The following is a 17,701-nucleotide window of genomic DNA, read 5'->3' as shown; positions in this document are numbered from 1 at the left end:
TTGTGACCCCCCCATGTAATAACCCCGTGACCCCCTGAGGGGTCCCGACCCCAGTTTGAGAACCCCTGACTTAGCGCTTGTTTGCCATCCTGATCCTCTCTTCTTTACCATCCAAAATTTCTGCAGACTTAGGCAATTTTGGGTGCACGAGTGATGCAGAATCAGATCTTTTCAGATTTAAAAAAAAAATCTTAAATTTGTGCAAAAGAGCTCTTTGATTGTAACTGGATGCTTCCAAGTTGTAGCCTACAGAGTAAACGACAGCAGACGCATTATAAACTGAAACTTGGGATCAAAATAGCAATATTGGTAGACTTACTATAGCTACAGATCATGTCATACTTTTCCATTGCATCATCTATTTCTTAATTTGCTTGATTGTACTAGCTTGCTTTCTGAATTTGCTGGTCCATTTGCATGCACGGCCATGGGATAGTCCCTTCTCCTTTACATTTGTATTCACATTGTAGGTTCCCAAATCCTATGAATGATCTGCACTCAACTCTGAGACCCTGTCTACAGTGGGGGTAGGGTGGGAGAACCCACTGGCTTTACTGGTTCAGCTGAATCAGAATACAGGTGTAGACTAGGCACCTCCATTGGCTTATGGAGTTAAATCTTCTCAGAAGGTTTAAATACTAGTGTTAAAAGAACCCAGAAGTTGCTGGAGCCTTGTTCTTACTTGTGCGACCTGGTTCAGCACTGGTAGCAATTTTTTTTTCTTAAAATCCCTCGTGTAGACATAGTAGTAGCGTCCTTTTTATTTAATAGTAATTCTATGCATGGTATGTATCACACAGTTCCAGGGTAACTGCATCTGTATTTCCCCCACCATGGCATGCACTTCAGGAGTGCCCAGTCAGGTCTCTGGTCTCCAGCTATCACCTGTCTCTTGGCAGGGACCCTGGTCCCATTCCCATCTGACCAGGGGTTTTAAGGCTGCACTGCTCCTTGCCTTATGCTGATATCTCCGACAAGCTTGTCTGCTTGAAGGCTGATATCTGAGCTTTGCTTTTTGTCTGAGGGCTAGGAACAGTGTATTGCCAGTAGTTACAAGTTACCACTCAGCTCTTTCTAAGCAGGCATATTTATTCTTAAGGTAAAAGCATTACAGAGAAAATATAACAACAACAATAAACACATTTAAACACACACACAAATCATATCAGGGGTCACCTGTCAGTCTTATGGGACCTTAGCAGACCAAAGTCTGTCCAACCCTTCAGCAAGGGTTGAGGGTCCCTGTGGACAAAAGGTCTTGTTTGTTTGCTAGATCAGTAAGAGGGCCCTGAGTCAGTTTAAACACAACCTTTCAAAATCCCTTTCTTTATCTGTTGGTCTCTGGAAAACCCAATTTGAAGCAGTAAATGCAAGCCACCCTATGGGGTTGATGTTTCTCTGTTGACAACCTAAGTGATTCACCTTAATCATTCCCTCCACCCCCCCCCCCTTTTTTTTTTTTTAGTTCTTGAAGGAGTTGGATACAATCCCTGACCCAGAGTGTTACATACATGTAATAGTGTGGTTCCTAAAAATATTGCTTGGGATTGCAATATCTGCCCCAGTGTCATTGCAGGAAAGGGCCTTGAAGTTGTAATCCTCTTCAACCATTCCTTGGCCTGGATTTTTTATTCCCCAAAATTGCAGAGCACCCACAACTCCAGTCAGTCATTAGGAGCTGTGAGTCCTCAGAATGTCAGAAAACAAGACATCTGGTTAATATAATAACTCTTTCACATATTTTTAATTATTGCTTTGCAAAAAGAACTAAGCTGGACCGTGTAAATACCCTCTCAGGTGTTGTCCAGAAATCTGTAAAAAATATAACAGAGGGTCCTGTGGCACCTTTGAGACTAACAGAAGTACTGGGAGCATAAGCTTTCGTGGGTAAGAACCTCACTTCTTCAGATGCAAGATGTAAAAAATATAGTTGTTTGAGTCTGAGTCTTTTGCATTCCTACGATGTGTCAAATTAAGGCGAGCAGGGGGGGACAGAGTTGATTTTTCTTTTCTTCTGGGGTGATTTTTTTTCAGTGTTTGAATCCAGGTTTATCACGTCTCATGAACACTGTTTCATATCTATTTTTGGTATACTTCATAAAATTGCAGAGCAGCTATGGATCCTGCTATTGGTTCAGCAATATTTGAAGGCTTAAAAATTGAAAGAAGCTTCTGAGTTCAAATCACAAAACCAAAGAAAATTGAAGCTTAGATGGAGCCTGCTGGAAGCAGGGTGATCATCCTCTCTCTGTATTTCAACTCCATTCTGCCTACTGATGGGAGCTTTTACACTGTTAATGAAATCACACCCTCTGCCAATGATGGTGGATGAGAGTTGCTGTGTCCAGTTGGAGGAGAGTCAACTAAGGATATCTTAGTAGATTGCCTCTCTTGATTGGTCATGTGTCCTGTTCCGTGGGTCAGCTGGAAGTATTTGGCCCCGAAAGAACAAAGCGCATTGAGTTGATAGCTAGTTTTAAATAGACATCTGTATTCTTAGAAGTTGCGTCAAAAGTGAGAACTAGATGGCTCATTCTAGACTTGATGTTGGCTAGGCACCTTTGTGCTGTGACTGCTGCCTAACATGGTAATCAGTATTGTTTCATTGTGCTCCAACATTCTCTGTCTGCATCCACCTGGTGTCTCTTGACTTTCACTTGGATGGTAAATTCTGTGCGGCAGGAAACTGTTTCATACTTGTTTATATGGTGCCTAGCACAGTGTGGGCCCTGATCTGTGACTGGAGTCTGATCTAAACAGTACTATAATATTAATAAATATATAAGAAATCTGACTTGTTCTAGAGCATCAAAGCTATCCTTGGAAATCCTGTTGGACTGTGGAGTTTGACCTGCTTTGGAAAACTTACCTCTCTCTCTCTCTCATTTATTTATTTTATTTTATTTTATTTTATTTATTTTTCTTCTCTAAAAAGGCTACTTTAGGCAAGCCCCTTTTTAGGCACTTGTGTAGTGCAGGAGGTTTCTTGTGATAGCTGTGACATCATGGAATGATGAATTTGGCAGCATCGCAACAGAGAGGAATCAAGCACACTTTAGAGGAGCTGAAAAGAAAGAAGAAAAACTTATAGTGATAGACTGGGAGTTAAGAGACCTGGGATGTATTCCTAGCTGTGCCTCTGACTTGCCATGTGACATGGGCAAGTCACTTTCCCTCTTTATGCCACTGTTTCCCCTCCTATTCTTTGGCTTGTATATTTAGGTGGTAATTTGGGGGGGTGGGGCAGCAGGCCCTGTCTCGTACTATAGGTCTGTACAGGACCTAGCCTAATGGGGCTCTGACCTTAGTTCGGGCCTCCGGATCCTACTGTAATACAAACAATGAAAATAGTGATGCTGAACGCCTGATGATATTTGGGAAGTACAGCGCTTAAAACATTTTTAAAAATTCTGTTTCTCTTTTAATGAAACCCAACAATACAAATGATCCAATATCAAATTTGTTAAAAGTCATCCCAGAAGGACCAGAATCTAAAACATTGGCACTAAGAGAGCAGTTAAAAGGAGTGCCAAACATCCTGAATCACTGCTGATCTTTAACTGTTTCCTTCCTTTTTTTGGTTTAAAAGGATTTCTGTTTTTAAAGCCCCAAGCTAGACTTCAGGTCTTAAAATCTGGAAGCCATCCCTCATTGGATTGTAAAGAACTTCTTAAAATATCTATTTCCATTCCTAACTCTCTTGGCGAATAGCCGTTGATGGACCTATCCTCCATGAACGTATCTTCTAAGGGTGAAGGGCTGCTGTCAGCAGGGTGATCACAAATAGTTCTTTAAACTTAAAAAGAGATGGAGTGAATTAAAAGAAATTTAAACAAAATTATGCATGCACTGGCATATGCCAGTTTTCAGTCTTGAAAATCAGGGTATTATATGTGTAATATTTAAAAAAAAAAAAAAAAAAAAAAAGTGCAGTGGCAACTGCATTATGATGCTACTCAAACACGTTTTATCTATGTACATATTTTTATAGTGCCAATGATGGTTCTATCAATACATAGGATACAGTAATCAGATTGGATTTTCATACTGGTTAGAACCATTTTGTCCTGCTCCAGGCTTGGTGAGATTGTACTTCATAGGTCTTTAGAGGAGGGTGGAGGAAGAGAACTTGCTAGCTGCAATATTGCCTATGAAGAGAAGAGGTGTAATCAAAAACATTTCTTGTGCTCTGAAAGAGGAGAGATGTTGAAGTATCCTGACATGGTATAGTATGGAGTTGTGTAATTGAGCATCCTTCACTGCAAATATCATGTTTTTCATTCTATTTTTCAACCAGAAATATGTTAGGTGTTTTCAAAACATCCCCATAGGCTCCATTTAAGGCCACATGATTCTGTTTGTTGAAACAAAGTGTCATGTTGGTTTAAAGCAAAACAAAATCTGGAAAGAGTTAGTTTATGCTCCCCTGAAAATCAAGGTTTAATGCAAACACCGGCTGTCAGGCCCTGAACTATGGTGGTACTATTGAAAATTATTATAATATTACAGAAACTTCAAATGTCTGTTTTCAGAAATTGGTCATAATTCAGTTGCAGAGCTAGGAACTGCTGCAAGCTCTTCTCTTCGAACTCACCATTCTTTTGTTAACCACCGAAGGAGAAGTAATTACCTTAGGCGCACAGTTTTTATAAAAATGTACTTTGCATTTAGAGATTCACAAGTGATGGCAACATTTTAAGACAAACCAGCCTATTTGGCTTGCATGTTAAAACCCCTAGGCAGTTGTGCTTGCATCTAATTTTGGAACTGTAGGCAGAAGTTTTAGGGTCAGTGGCAGAGAGTGGAAAATCAGCATTCTAAGTAAGGTTGATTCTTCAGGTATGTATAACACAGCCTGTGTAAAATGGTTTTTCTTAGCATTTTCAGTTGAATTTTGTGAATGACTGATTCTGGGAACAAATAGTGACTCCCTGTGAAAATACACCTCTACCCCGATATAACGCGACCCAATATAACACTAATTTGGATATAACGCAGTAAAGCAGTGCTCCGGGGGGGCGGGGCTGCGCACTCTGGGGATCAAAGCAAGTTCGATATAAAACAGTTTCACCTATAACGCGGTAAGATTTTTTGGCTCCCGAGGACAGCGTTATATCGGGGTAGAGGTGTACTGCTTTTGTTCTTAATGATTTTGAGTAGCTGGGTTCAATTACACCTCTACCTCGGTATAACGCTGTCCTCAGGAGCCAAAAAATCTTACCACGTTATAGGTGAAACAGCGTTATATCGAACTTGCTTTGATGCACCGGAGTGCGCAGCTGCTCCCCCCCCGAGCATTGCTTTACCGCGTTATAGCCAAATTTGTGTTACATCAGGTCGCGTTATATTGAGGTAGCGGTGCATCTGCATAAACTACATATATTCCAGGATAGTTAAGCTAATAAAGACTTCATATTGCATATTTGTATTTTAAAATTTGCACTGAATTCCTAATCATGCACTTGTTGGTTAAATCCTGCTAGATTTTTTTTTTTTTTTTTGTCCCTGATAAATGTCAAAAGTATTCCAGGAAGCATTCTTTGATTCTTCAAAGCAGTGATGGCAACAGTGCTTTCCACCATGGCAGTGGAAAAAGATTTAGTAAACAGCAGTCACATTCAGATGTGACCTACATACTGCCTATGTATGTGCATTCAATACAAGGACTTGTTTTCCCAAAATATTTTTTCTTTTTTTAAAGCAAATTGTCATAGTACATATGAAAATCAGTTGAGCTACAGTCATACTGAAATCAACTTCCAGTTTGATCGATTATAAAAACAGATCACAGTCCTTGTAAAGAAACTTTTTTTCCAAGAGGTCCTGATCATCTGTTCAGCAGAGGAATGTAACCAATAGAAATACATATCTTAAATGTGTCTGTTCCAGGTCTTTTATGCTTTTCACAGGGATGTATTTTTGGATGTGTTGAATGGCCTTTTTTAATCTCTTCAATTCCAATATCGCCGTTGTTTGGAAAATTGTCTTGCATGACTTGTTTTCAAGAGAGGTGTGTTGTGCAAGTACACAATTTGGAATGAGGAATTCGCGTTTTAACTGCATCAAGGACTTGGAGTCCTTCAGTGATCTTAAGCAAGTCAGTTACCTTCTCTCCCTTCAGTTTCCCCATCTATAAAATGGTTGTACTTGTTTACTTCTAGAGCACCTCCCAGGCAAAGTACTCTGCTTTCAACATATCTGTGAATTAAGCCTCTCAATACCCCTGAAGTGATAGGTAAGAACTAACATCCACAATTTACAGTTCGGCAAACTGAAGCACATATATTAACAGGGGAGGAGTTTTCAAAGGGCCTCCTTTGAGTGCTTTGCAGAGGATGTCATTGCCCAGTTTTGCATGTTCAAAGAAGGGGACTTTTCAGAGCATGAGCTGTGCTTGGTGGTTTTGTTTTGTTTTGTTTTTTTAAATATCTGCTGATGGCATCAGGTGCCCAAGCTGTCTGAAAGTTTAAACTCAGCTGGATGCCTGGCCTCTGGATTTTCAAAACCTTATTGCTAGGGCCCTACCAAATTAGTGGCCATGAAAAATATGTCCTGGACTGTGAAATCTGGTCTGCCCTCATGAAATTTGGTCTTTTGTGTGCTTTTACCCTATACTATACCGATTTCATGGGAGAGACCAGTGTTTCTCAAATTGGGGGTCCTGACCCAAAAGGGCATTGCAGGGGAGTCACAAGGTTATTTTAGGGGGGTCATGATATTGCCACTTTTACTTCTCTGCTGGGAAGCCAGAGAGTGGTGGCTGTTCACCAGGCGCCCAGTTCTGCAAGCAGCAACACAGAAGTAAGGGTTCCAATGCCATCCTTACTCCTGCGCTGCTGCTGGCAGCGGCTCTTCCTTCAGAGCTGGGATCCTGCGGCCAGCAGCCACCACTCTCTGGCTTCCCAGCTCTGAAGGCAGTTCCGTCGCCAGCAGCAGCGCAGAAGTATGGGTAGCAGTACCGCAGCCCCCCTTGTGACCCCTCCTCCCCCCCACACAACTCCTTTTTGGGTCAGGACTCCTACAATTACAACACCATGAAATTTCAGATTTTAAATAGCTGAAATCATGAAATTTATGATTTTTAAAATCCTATGACCATGAAATTGACCAAAATAGACCATGAATTTGGTTGGGCCCTACTTATTGCTATATTATGCTATGCTCTCCAGGCTCTGCTGTTTTGCCGGAGCTAAATGTCACTTGTTCTCCCTACCTCAGTCCAAGGTCACTCAGGACAATTCAACAATTCTAGTGTGAGGCACCTATAGCCTGTAAAACACCTTCAACAACGCTGAAATAATAGAAAAGCCTCAAATGGAGGAGGGGGTTGATCAGTGGAGGATTGATCACTGGTTTGTAGAAGTGATTTTAAAGCAGCAAAATGGAATGAATGTGAAGTAGATAAGGGGGTAGTTTCCACACAATGGGCAACATTTTCAGAACCTTGGGTAAGGGCAAATAGCAATATGAACTTCCATCTAGCAGATCAAGTGGGAGCTGGGCAGTTGGAGAAGATAGGGTGGAGTTCAAAGATGATGTTTGGCTGAGCACAAATTGTCTGGGATTTCAGAAGTGCCCAGGCAAACTTCCTAGTACCCAGGGCTGAGCAGAAGCACCCACAGATCAGTTGCCAATACACTAACTGGTATAATTTACACAATTTGGAAAAGATATGGCATCATTTGAATGTTTTAAACATGGAACTGCTATCATTCCCCCTACACAAAATAATGGCAAAATAGAGGAATACAGTTTGTAACCGTATTGCGGAATCTTCTCCCATATTACAAATTGGGGCTGGGAAGATGATGATGATAACCTGATCTGGGGCAACACTGGTATCTTCTCCCCTGCTAGCCTATCATCATCTCAAGAAAACAAAACAAAACAAAAAAAACCTTGCAAAACCCAGCAAAAGATCATGCACAGGACACTCGTTTGCTGTACAAATCTCTTTATGAAGCAGTGTTAAAATAAGTTCCCATTCTAAGAGTTGCATCTTTTCCCCAGCATCCGAAGTGGAGTTGGCTGGCACCATCAAATTTGTGTTCTCAGTAACTGCTACAGCCTGAGTTAAGCTATTACATTGGTTTGAGTTTTTTTCCTAAAGAATGAAATATTTTGTCAGATTGATATCTCCAAATGCTGTGAAACTGACAGTGAATACAGAGGCTGTAATCCTGAATCAACACTGATTTGCTGTCTGAAGTTGGGGGAGTCTCTCTGCCTCGGTTTCCTTGATCTGTAAAGCCAGTGTGCCTGCCTGTCTCAGGGGTAGTGTTGAGAAGCTTAAATAATGGCATTGTGCTTTGAGATCCTTGGATTAAATTTAATATAACCGCTTAAAACGTTATATCTTGCTGTACAACTGTTAAATAACTCGATATCACCTAGGGAGAATTTTTACTTCCATATTTTACAGATGAGATTAAGGCAGAGAAGTTAAATGACTCACCCAGGGCCATAGCGTGAGCCATTATCAAAGCAGCTGTCTTGCTCAGACTGCTAGTGGTTCTCAACCTTTCCTGACTACTGTTCCTCTTTCAGGAGTCTGGAACCCAAGCCCCACCACCCAGGGCTCAAGCCTGAGCTCCGCCACCTGTGGCTGAAGCGTATAACTTAGTTTCTCTGGGGCTCCAGGCAGTTGCCCTGCTTGCCACCCCCTACCAGCAGCCCTGCACTTGTGACCCCTCTAAACCCATCTTGTGACCCCCTCCCCATTGGGGGTCACTCCCCCCAAGTTGAGAAAGACTGATCCAGATGAGTTGATGTACCCCCCGGAAGACCTCTGTGTACCCCTGGTTGAGAACCACTGTGCTAGATTATGCTTCCTCTTTGCAAGGTGCTGTGTAATGGATAAGCACAGGGCTTGATTTTTCAGAGGTGTCAAGAATCTGCAGCTTCCATTCATGTAATTTGGAGTCGTGGGTGTTTCCTATTTCTGAAAATCCATCCCACAGTGTTGTTAGACCCATGTTAACAAGGAAGTTAAAAAAAAATAAAAACAAACGGAGCCATTTATGTTTGTGCCAAAATAGAAACACAGGAAAATATTTGCTAAGGGGGAGGGGGGGGGGAAGGAAGGGGGAATTGGTAGAGGGGAAACTATTTACCAGCCTCCAAGTGGCACCACAAGCAATAGATTAAACTAATTTTAAAAGGAAATAAACTATTAAAGTAGTTGTGTCCCTCCATGAGTGAAGTAATCAGAAGCTTTTATTCTGTGATCATTTGATAGATAGATCTGTGTATTCATCCCTGTTGGAAATGTAAGTTGTACTTGTGACCTTCACAAGTGCTGAGCTTTCCAGCACGCTGCCTGAAACTCCATCTAGCATGTGTGTCTTTCTCTCTCTCTCTGCCCCTCACGCCCATTATGGCAGGTAAGAATAATTTTGCTTTCATTTGATTCCTTCAAGGAAAGCACCTTCCCCAGGCCCTAGGAGACATGTTCCTTTGTGGTCTAGAGCTTGACAACTTGAGGATTAGTGGCCTTACAAACTTCTGGACTTAGCCTGAGTATCTGGAATTAAATCATTGCTCAAAGAATCTGTGTGAGGAGGCTTGAAGGAATGGGATCTCTTCAATTAAAATAATGGTTTTAAAATCCACAGCAGGAAAATCTCCCTGGGTTAGAGAACTATAGTGGCTGAGTTTGAAATGCATTGCCAGACTCTACTTATGCTTTTGAAAGAAGTATTTTTCTTGCGTATTAAATATTTGTTTTAAATTTGTATTGCATGTCTGAGTGGATTCAGTTTAAAAAAAAATCCAGATAATCCAGGCTTTTACTGCATAATATGTAATGTTTTCAGTGACAAATCAAGGAAGTCATTGCCTAAAGGCTTCTGATATTTACATGCAAAACAATAACACCCAGTACATTATTTCCAAATATATTGGCATTTGCAAGCACAAACCTAACCACTGGCTCTTCTGTGCAGTGCAGCCTATTGAAATTCTGGCTGTGGTTTCAGCAGAGATTTTTCCATAAATAGCTCTGTACTACTTTGGAACACTAGCAGGCCTCCTGAAAAGAACTGAAGTATGGCCTTCCAAGGACTATTCCTCAATCTAGGTTTATAATATGTACAGTAGTACTTCATTGTATGTAGCTCTATTTTGCTCTATTTCACACAGAGTGGCCGGGGGAGGGCAGGCGGGGAATAGGAAGGAACTGAACAATAAATACTTCTACTTTCAAGGTAAAGATACGGATTGATAAGTGACCTGAAGGGAATTTAGAGGAAAGGGTAAAAAAATAAAATAAAAATATGAAACTTCTCAATGAACAACTGCAGGTATTTTTCTTAAACAAATACTGAGTTCATTTTAACATATTCACATTTTAAGTTAATATTCGTATTTAACATAAATAATCTGTTGCTTTAATCTGGAAGGATGCCCATCCATGAAAAGGATCCCTGCAGAAGTTTTATAGATCTGATGTTCTGTGAGTCATGTGAATTAGTGCATACATTTATTTTATAGTGAATATTTCAGTTATCCTTCCTAGGGATAAGGCATTAGAATTGTATTTCATCTTCATTCTTGAATATATGAGTGATTCCATGGCCAAGTTTTGCATAAAATACATATTAAAATAGTAAGACCTGTGGAAGTTCCTTCAGCTGTAGATCTCACCCCCAATTAGGTCACAAGTTTGGTAGCTATCAGAGCCTGGTGCAGCCCCCATCTGTTTGGCCAGGACTTTACTTATTGGTTTTAAAGAATAATTATGCAGTTCTGTCTAGGTTCTTATGGCTTCCATCACATCAGTGCTACCAGAATTTCACTTTTCTTGCTATTCTGAGCCTTTTCCCTGTGGATGTGGGTGAGAGAGAGAGAAAGAGAACAACTGATTGAGCAAGGGTTAGTATTGTTGCCCATTGTGGGCTGTAATAAACTTTGTGACACATGCAGGTGCTGTAGGACTTGTCTATGTGGAGCAGCAAGGTGCGCTACAGGGGTGTGATTTCTACAGCTTGCTAAATTGTAGTGCATTGATTGGTCCGTGTAGACCAGTGGGTCTCAAACTTTTTTACTGGCGACCCCTTTCACATTGCAAGCCTCTGAGTGCGACCCCCCCTAATAAATTAAACACACTGTTTAATATATTTAACATCATTATAAATGTTGGAGGCAAGCAGGGTTTGGGGTGGAGGTTGACAGCTTGCAACACCCCCCCCCCCCCATGTAATAACCTCGCGACCGCCTGAGGGGTCCCGATGCCCAGTTTGAGAACCCCGGTGTAGACTCTGCTGGTGTAAACTAAAAGTTCCCAAATATGCTCTAACATACAACCGTGTGTTAAAGCTCACTAGAGAACTTTTAATTCACACCAGCAGAATCTACACAGACTAATTAATGTGCAATGTGGTAGTAGGCTTTAGAAATCACACCCCTGTAAAGTGCCTTGCTGCTCCATGTAGACAAGTCTGTAGTGATGGATTTCTATAAGAAGTTTTATGGTCTCTGGAATTTTGCAGCATATAAAGTCCAGACTTTGGTTTTTTGTCTGACCCAATCTGAATAGTGACTTTTGATTTCTCTCCCAATATAAGTATAAATTTTGCATGTGATCATTTATTCCTTTACACATGTTGTTAGCACATACAGTAAAACCTCAGAGTTATGAACACCAGAGTTACGAACTGACCGGTCAACCCCACACCTCATTTGGAACTGGAAGTACACAATCAGGCAGCAGGATTCACTCTACAATACTGTGTTAAATTAAAACTACCTAAAAAAAGAAGGTAAGTTTAAAAAAAATTTGTTTTGACAAGATAAGGAAATTGTTTGTTTCATTTAAATTAAGATGGTTAAAAGCAGCATTTTTCTTCTGCATAGTAAAGTTTCAAAGCTGTATTAAGTCAATGTTCAGTTATAAACTTCTGAAAGAACAACCATACGGTTTTGTTCAGAGTTACAAACAACCTCTATTCTCAACGGCTTCGTAACTCTGAGGATCTACTATATGTGTTCAGTCCACATACTAAAAATCCTTAAGACATTTTGATTGAAAAATGTACTGTAGCACCGAGTTATTTCTTGTGAAAGATTGTCTGTTGTTTTAATGTTTTTAATATAGCATGGGTTACTTTTTCCATGTTGGTTTTCCCCCCGTGATGTTTCTAATTGTAAACATGCTTTAAAATCTGGTATCCAGGAACAAATTAGTTGAGGCGTACCTAACCTCTGAATGTGTAGTGCTACCAGAAAAACAAGTGCTCTGCATGATCTTGCTGATTTTACGACATGGAGCATTAAGTAATGGGGGAGGTTCCCATGAGATGGAAAGGAAGGAGATGCAAAACTAAGATCAGAGATGGTCTTAAACAGTCATCTGGAAGGAAACAATTTTTTTTCCTTCTGAATATGGAATTAGGCTGCTTGGGTTCGCAGCCTGCAACAAAGGTGTTGTGCTCTGGCTGGAAAACTGAATCACACTTCCGGCACTAGTGTTGATCAGCTAGATAGCTTTACAAATATCAGTGTGTCAGATTTGTCTCTGATTGCTGTTTGTTCGAGGAAAGGTGTCTGCCCACTCCTCCCCACCCATCCAGTTCTGGAGAGAGCTATTTAAAATGCCATGGTGTAACTTCATTTTATTTTGTGACTACGTATTTAATGTAGCTCCTGCAAATGAAGGACTTGCAGAAAAGCCACAACATGTAATTGCATAGTCCTAATTGTGGATAAATATTGTGGTTTCATAACCTGTGGTGGTGGTGGTCACTTGCCTTTCCAAGGTTATTTAAGACTGGTACAGGGGCAGGTCTGGATTGTTGCCATTTGTCTCTTATGTGTATGATATTAATAAACTGGTGTCAAATGTCCTGGGAACGGGTGATGTGGGTTGAAAGACCTTTGTTTCGACTAACAATAGAACTGAATTACTGTGAATAGGAAAGGCAAATAGGCATTTCCTGTCATATTTTGGGGGTGTCTTTAGTGGAGCATGTATACTAAGTAAACTTTAATAACTGTACCAGAAGGTTGTGTATTATATTTATATGCTTTATAGATTTTTTTTTTTTGCAGTTGATCTTCACTTATGTTCCCAGTTTTGCAAGTATAGAATGACTTTTATTTAATTTCCGTAAAAATGCCTGTATGTTACAGTGCTTAATAAGGCAGTGACATTTGGGGAAAATCCATTTGTTGAAGTAGATTATTAGAATTTTGCTAACCTTCTATGTGGCTAATCTACAAACCCAGTTACTTGAGGACAATAAACTATAGGGAGACTTATTTTAGGAACTCAGCTGGATCCCTGAGTTAAGAACTGGTTAAGAGGACCTTGCAAGGATTGGAAGTATCCGAGCTAAAAGCAAGGGTTACAGCTAGAGCTTCAGACCACCTTTTCAGACTCTTCACTCAGAGCTGATAAAACTTCTCTTTTGTAAAAGTCCAGAATGGAGGCAGCCTTCATCCTATGAGATCATCTCAATTTAAAAGACCTAACATTCTTGGAAGTTGCAGTGCATGCAGATGGAAATACCAGATACTTACAATATGTAGTATTCTAGCAGGCTGTCACCAGTGCAGTCCTTTAAGTGGGAGAATTGTCAGTCTTCCAGTCTTGAATAGTCTGAGGTTAGCTTCCATGTCAAGGTAGAAGATATCGTTGAGTAAATGTTTCTTTGGTAGAGACTGAGGTAAAGGAACGCTTGTCAGGTTTTAGAACTGGTTAGTTCTAATTGTTGGGGTGATGAAATTGTAGTTCTAAAGGTATGTCTTCACTGCATGGTTAACTTGGATTCTTATTTGCTTATTATCCCTAGCCTGCCCAGGTGCCAGATGGACATACAAGTTCTCCCATAATTCACTGCGAAAGAAGCCTAGACCAGCTGAGCTTAGAGCAGCAAAAAGAACCAAGATATGCCCCCACAAGTCCTAGCAACACACAGTAAGCATCAGTGAGGACGCAAATTCGGATATGGTGTTGCATTGTGGCTACTCATGCCCAGGCTAGGCTAACCTGAGTTGACTTTGTAGTGAAGATCTACCCTAACATAGAGGTGACTGACTATTTGGAAACTGCTGTTAGACCTAACTTTCCCTTTTCTGGTAGTCTTGGCTGTACTTCATTGGACTTAGATCTATCATAAATTAATTTTATTTTCTCCTTCTGTACATGTAGTCAGCCCTATTGCTCCTCGTGTAGTTTTATTTCTCCACGCATTGCTCATCCAACTGAGTAACGTCTAGAATAGGGGTATTGTTTTGAAGGTACAGTAGTTCGCAGCTTTGTGTAGGCTATTGAAATACTGCTGGGATCTATATTTCACTTAGTTGGGTAAATGGAAGTATGGTTCACTGTCAATATTTCACTGAGTTGGGTAAAGGGAACCATTGCTCATTGGTTTCCTATGCATTTGTTCAGAGAGGAATTGCAGTAATGTCCTTTCTCAAGGTTTAAAAATAGAAGGTAATTAATCAGGGTGATGAGGGTTAATGGTTTCTGTCCAGAAACCAAACAGCTTTGCATCTGGTTATAGAGAGAATAACCTTGTATACATCTACTATAATTATGGTTTGTTTTTATTTAGGTAGAGATATTTTAGTACTTTATATATGTATGAAATCACAACCACCCACCAGTTTTGGCTTTAAAAATAAACCCAACTCCCTAATTTTTTTTTTTTTTTTGAACAGTTGAAATGTCTTCCAAAACACCCGTGTAGAGGCTTTTTTCAGCCAACAAAACCCAACCCTTTAGTTTTCCCATTTGCAGAATGTTAGGCTTTGTCTACACTGGCACTTTCTTCACTAAAACTTCTGTCGCTGAGGAGTGTGTAAAAACACTACCCTGATAGACAAAAGTTTTAGCAATGAAAAGCACCAGTGTGGACAGCGCTTTGTTGGTGGGAGCCGTGCTCCTGACGACGAAGCTGCTGCTGCTCGTTGGAGGTGGCTTTATTTTGTCCCATCAAAAAAGAGCAGCTACACAGCACATCTTACAACAGCAGAGCCGCTCCGTTGTAAGGTTCGCAATGTAGACATAACCTTGGATTTGTAGTGTAGTAGGTTTATGGAACATTTTGATAACGAGTAGATGGTGTGAAAGTTTAAACAAAGAACAGAACCCCTATCTTGGTGAGCAGTGTAAAGGTATAATACTAACACTATGGACAGGTACAGTCCAGACTGACCCAGAGGATGGTGGTTATAGTAAATGGAATCCTGCTGGAGCTTCATTATTACATTTAAGCATGTGGATTATTTCTATTACGTTTCACAATTTTTAAGGAATGAAAGGTTTGAAAACTTTCCCTGACCACATAATAGTTTTTAAATTAAATAAATGCGTTAACTCCCCAAAATTAAAACTTTAAAGATATTTAATTATGTTATGTTAAATGATAGGAAACATTGAATGTTCATTTTAAATGGATATAAATCCCATCTCCTTGAAAATAATCAGACTTGCATCTCTGGCCATGTTTGACACATAGCAAAATGATGGCAGTACCATAAATGTTTAGGAGTATTGCATAGAGGAGACCTTGTGTTTCCATTTTTTTTTTTTTTGAAGCAGGTGGAAATGGGACTTTAGTGGCACGGTGTTCGTGTTTCTTCTCTCCTCCCCCCCCACCAAGAGTTGTCAAGCACTCTGAGCTCATAGAATCCATTTCTCCCTGTCCTCTCTGTCTATGGGCCATAAGCATGAGGGAGATGGTAGAGTTTGTAAAGTCTTTGACTAGTGCTGCGTTAATTGCCATTGCTGGGTGGCTCTGCACTGCCCCTTCTCTTTGCTTGCGTGATAATAAGGCTGCAAACACAGGCTAGAGCGGTGGTTCTCAAACTGGGGGTTTGACGGGTTGGATCACAGAAACCCCCTTGGGAGCTGCCACCTGATGTGCAAAGGCTACCTCTGCTTCTGTTTTCCTGCCAGATCAGGACTCCAGCACCCTGTCTTGCTGAGCCAGACACTCCCGTCTGCTCCAACACAGACCCAGGGTCTGAATCACTTGTCCCAAAGCTGCAAGTTTACCTGAAAACAGCTCAGAGAAGTGTGCTTGTCTTTAGCACTCAGATGCCCAACTCCCAATGGGGTCTAAACCCAAATAAATTTGTTTTACCCTGCATAAAGCTTATGCAGGGCAAACTCATAAATTGTTCGCCCTCTATAACGCTGATAGATATGCACAGTTGTTTGCTCCCCCAGGTATTAATACATACTCTGAGTTAATTACTAAGTAGAAAGTGATTTTATTAAATACAGACAGTAGGATTTAAGTGGTTCCAAGTAGTAACAGACAGAACAAAGTAAGTTACCAAGTAAAGTAAAATAAAATAAAATGCGCAAATCTATGTCTAATCAAACTAAATACAGATAATCTCACCCTCAGAGATGCTTCAGTAAGTTTTTCTCACACTTCTTATCAAACTGTTTGTACTGGGCTCTCTTGATTATCACTTCAGAAGTTTTTTTTCACTTACTTAATTGGCCTCTCAGAGTTGGTAAGACAACTTCCACCTGTTCATGCTCTCCGTATGTGTGTGTATATATATCTCCTCAATATATGTTCCATTCTATATGCATCCGAAGAAGTGGGCTGTAGCCCACGAAAGCTTATGCTCTAATAAATTTGTTAGTCTCTAAGGTGCCACAAGTACTCCTGTTCTTTTAAACTGGGGGTTGTGACCCCTCAGAGGGTCTGCGGTTATTACGTGGGGGGTTGCGAGCTGTCAGCCTCCACCCCAAACCCCACTTTGCCTCCAGCATTTATAATAGTGTTAAATATTAAAAAAGGTGTTTTTGACTTATAAGGAGGGGGTCGCACTCAGAGACTTGCTGTGTGAAAGGGGTCACCAGTACAAAAGTTTGAGAACCACTGGGCTAGAGGAAAAGTCTGAGGTGTATATAAGATATTTTTGGGGCTGAACTTTCACTCCTTGTATGCTTAAAATTCCCATTGCTCAAGGTAGGTAAGTTGATTGAGTGCTCTTGTTTGCATTTCACCAAACTTTCATGTCCACTATAGAAAATTAAACTTTACAACTTGAAATTGTTGTTTGTAATGTAAAGAAAACAAGTTTGAACAAATATTTGGTGAAATAATACATCTAATTATTGACAGTTGTTAGTAAATATCCTGTATAACTAAGGATCTGTAGTATAAATTTGCAGAGATGGCATGTTTAGAGATTTTAAATCCACTCTATTTGCTTAACCAGTAATAAAAGCAAACAAAACAATATTAAACAATTCACCAACTTTGTCCTTAGGTAATAAAAACACTAGCGTGAAGTCTGTTTTTAATCTTATGGAGAAAATGCCTAATTTTATAACTTCTGTGCTCAGTGGTCTCAAATTAAGTCTTATGTAAATGCTTGGCATATAATTATGAAACAAGAAATTACAGTTTTGCATTAGGCTTCTCAAAGTTTTCCATGACATGAGAGGGGTTTTCATAAACACATTTTTGCCTGTGTGGATGACAGAGGTCTTCTCTTTGCCCACAGATTAGGGGTGAAAGCAGTAGCAAACTTCCACCACACTGCTCAGCATCACTGGGTCTCAACATTGGGGAGACTACCTCTTGTGCTAAGAGGGTGATTGTCTCCATGGCCAGTTCAAGCCTTTGCTTCTCGCCCGATTGCTAACAGGAGGAGGAAATGGATGGTAGATTTTTGTTTTGCTTTGTTGATGGATACTTGGACATTTGGCTACTGGGCTGAGATCACA

General features: G+C 40.4%; 1 protein-coding gene across 12 annotated transcripts in view; it reads left to right on the top strand.

Moving 5' to 3' along the window:
* PPP2R2A (protein phosphatase 2 regulatory subunit Balpha) overlaps positions 1 to 17,701 on the top strand; it is an 84,237-nt gene that overhangs the window by 13,783 nt on the left and 52,753 nt on the right. The window contains exon 2 of one of the 12 annotated variants that reach the window (XM_065584497.1): positions 13,791 to 13,915. The exons of the other annotated variants lie outside the window; for them this stretch is intronic. Within the exon in view, the coding sequence (XP_065440569.1) occupies positions 13,888 to 13,915 (28 nt within the window). The 5' untranslated portion in view covers positions 13,791 to 13,887. The remainder of the gene's footprint in view (positions 1 to 13,790; positions 13,916 to 17,701) is intronic. 12 annotated transcript variants of the gene reach the window in all.

Source organism: Chrysemys picta, chromosome 2, assembly GCF_011386835.1.
Source record: "Chrysemys picta bellii isolate R12L10 chromosome 2, ASM1138683v2, whole genome shotgun sequence".
In the NCBI taxonomy this organism is placed as follows: Eukaryota; Metazoa; Chordata; order Testudines; family Emydidae; genus Chrysemys; species Chrysemys picta.
Note: the sequence above shows the minus strand (reverse complement) of the source record. Positions and strands in the feature narration are given on the sequence as shown.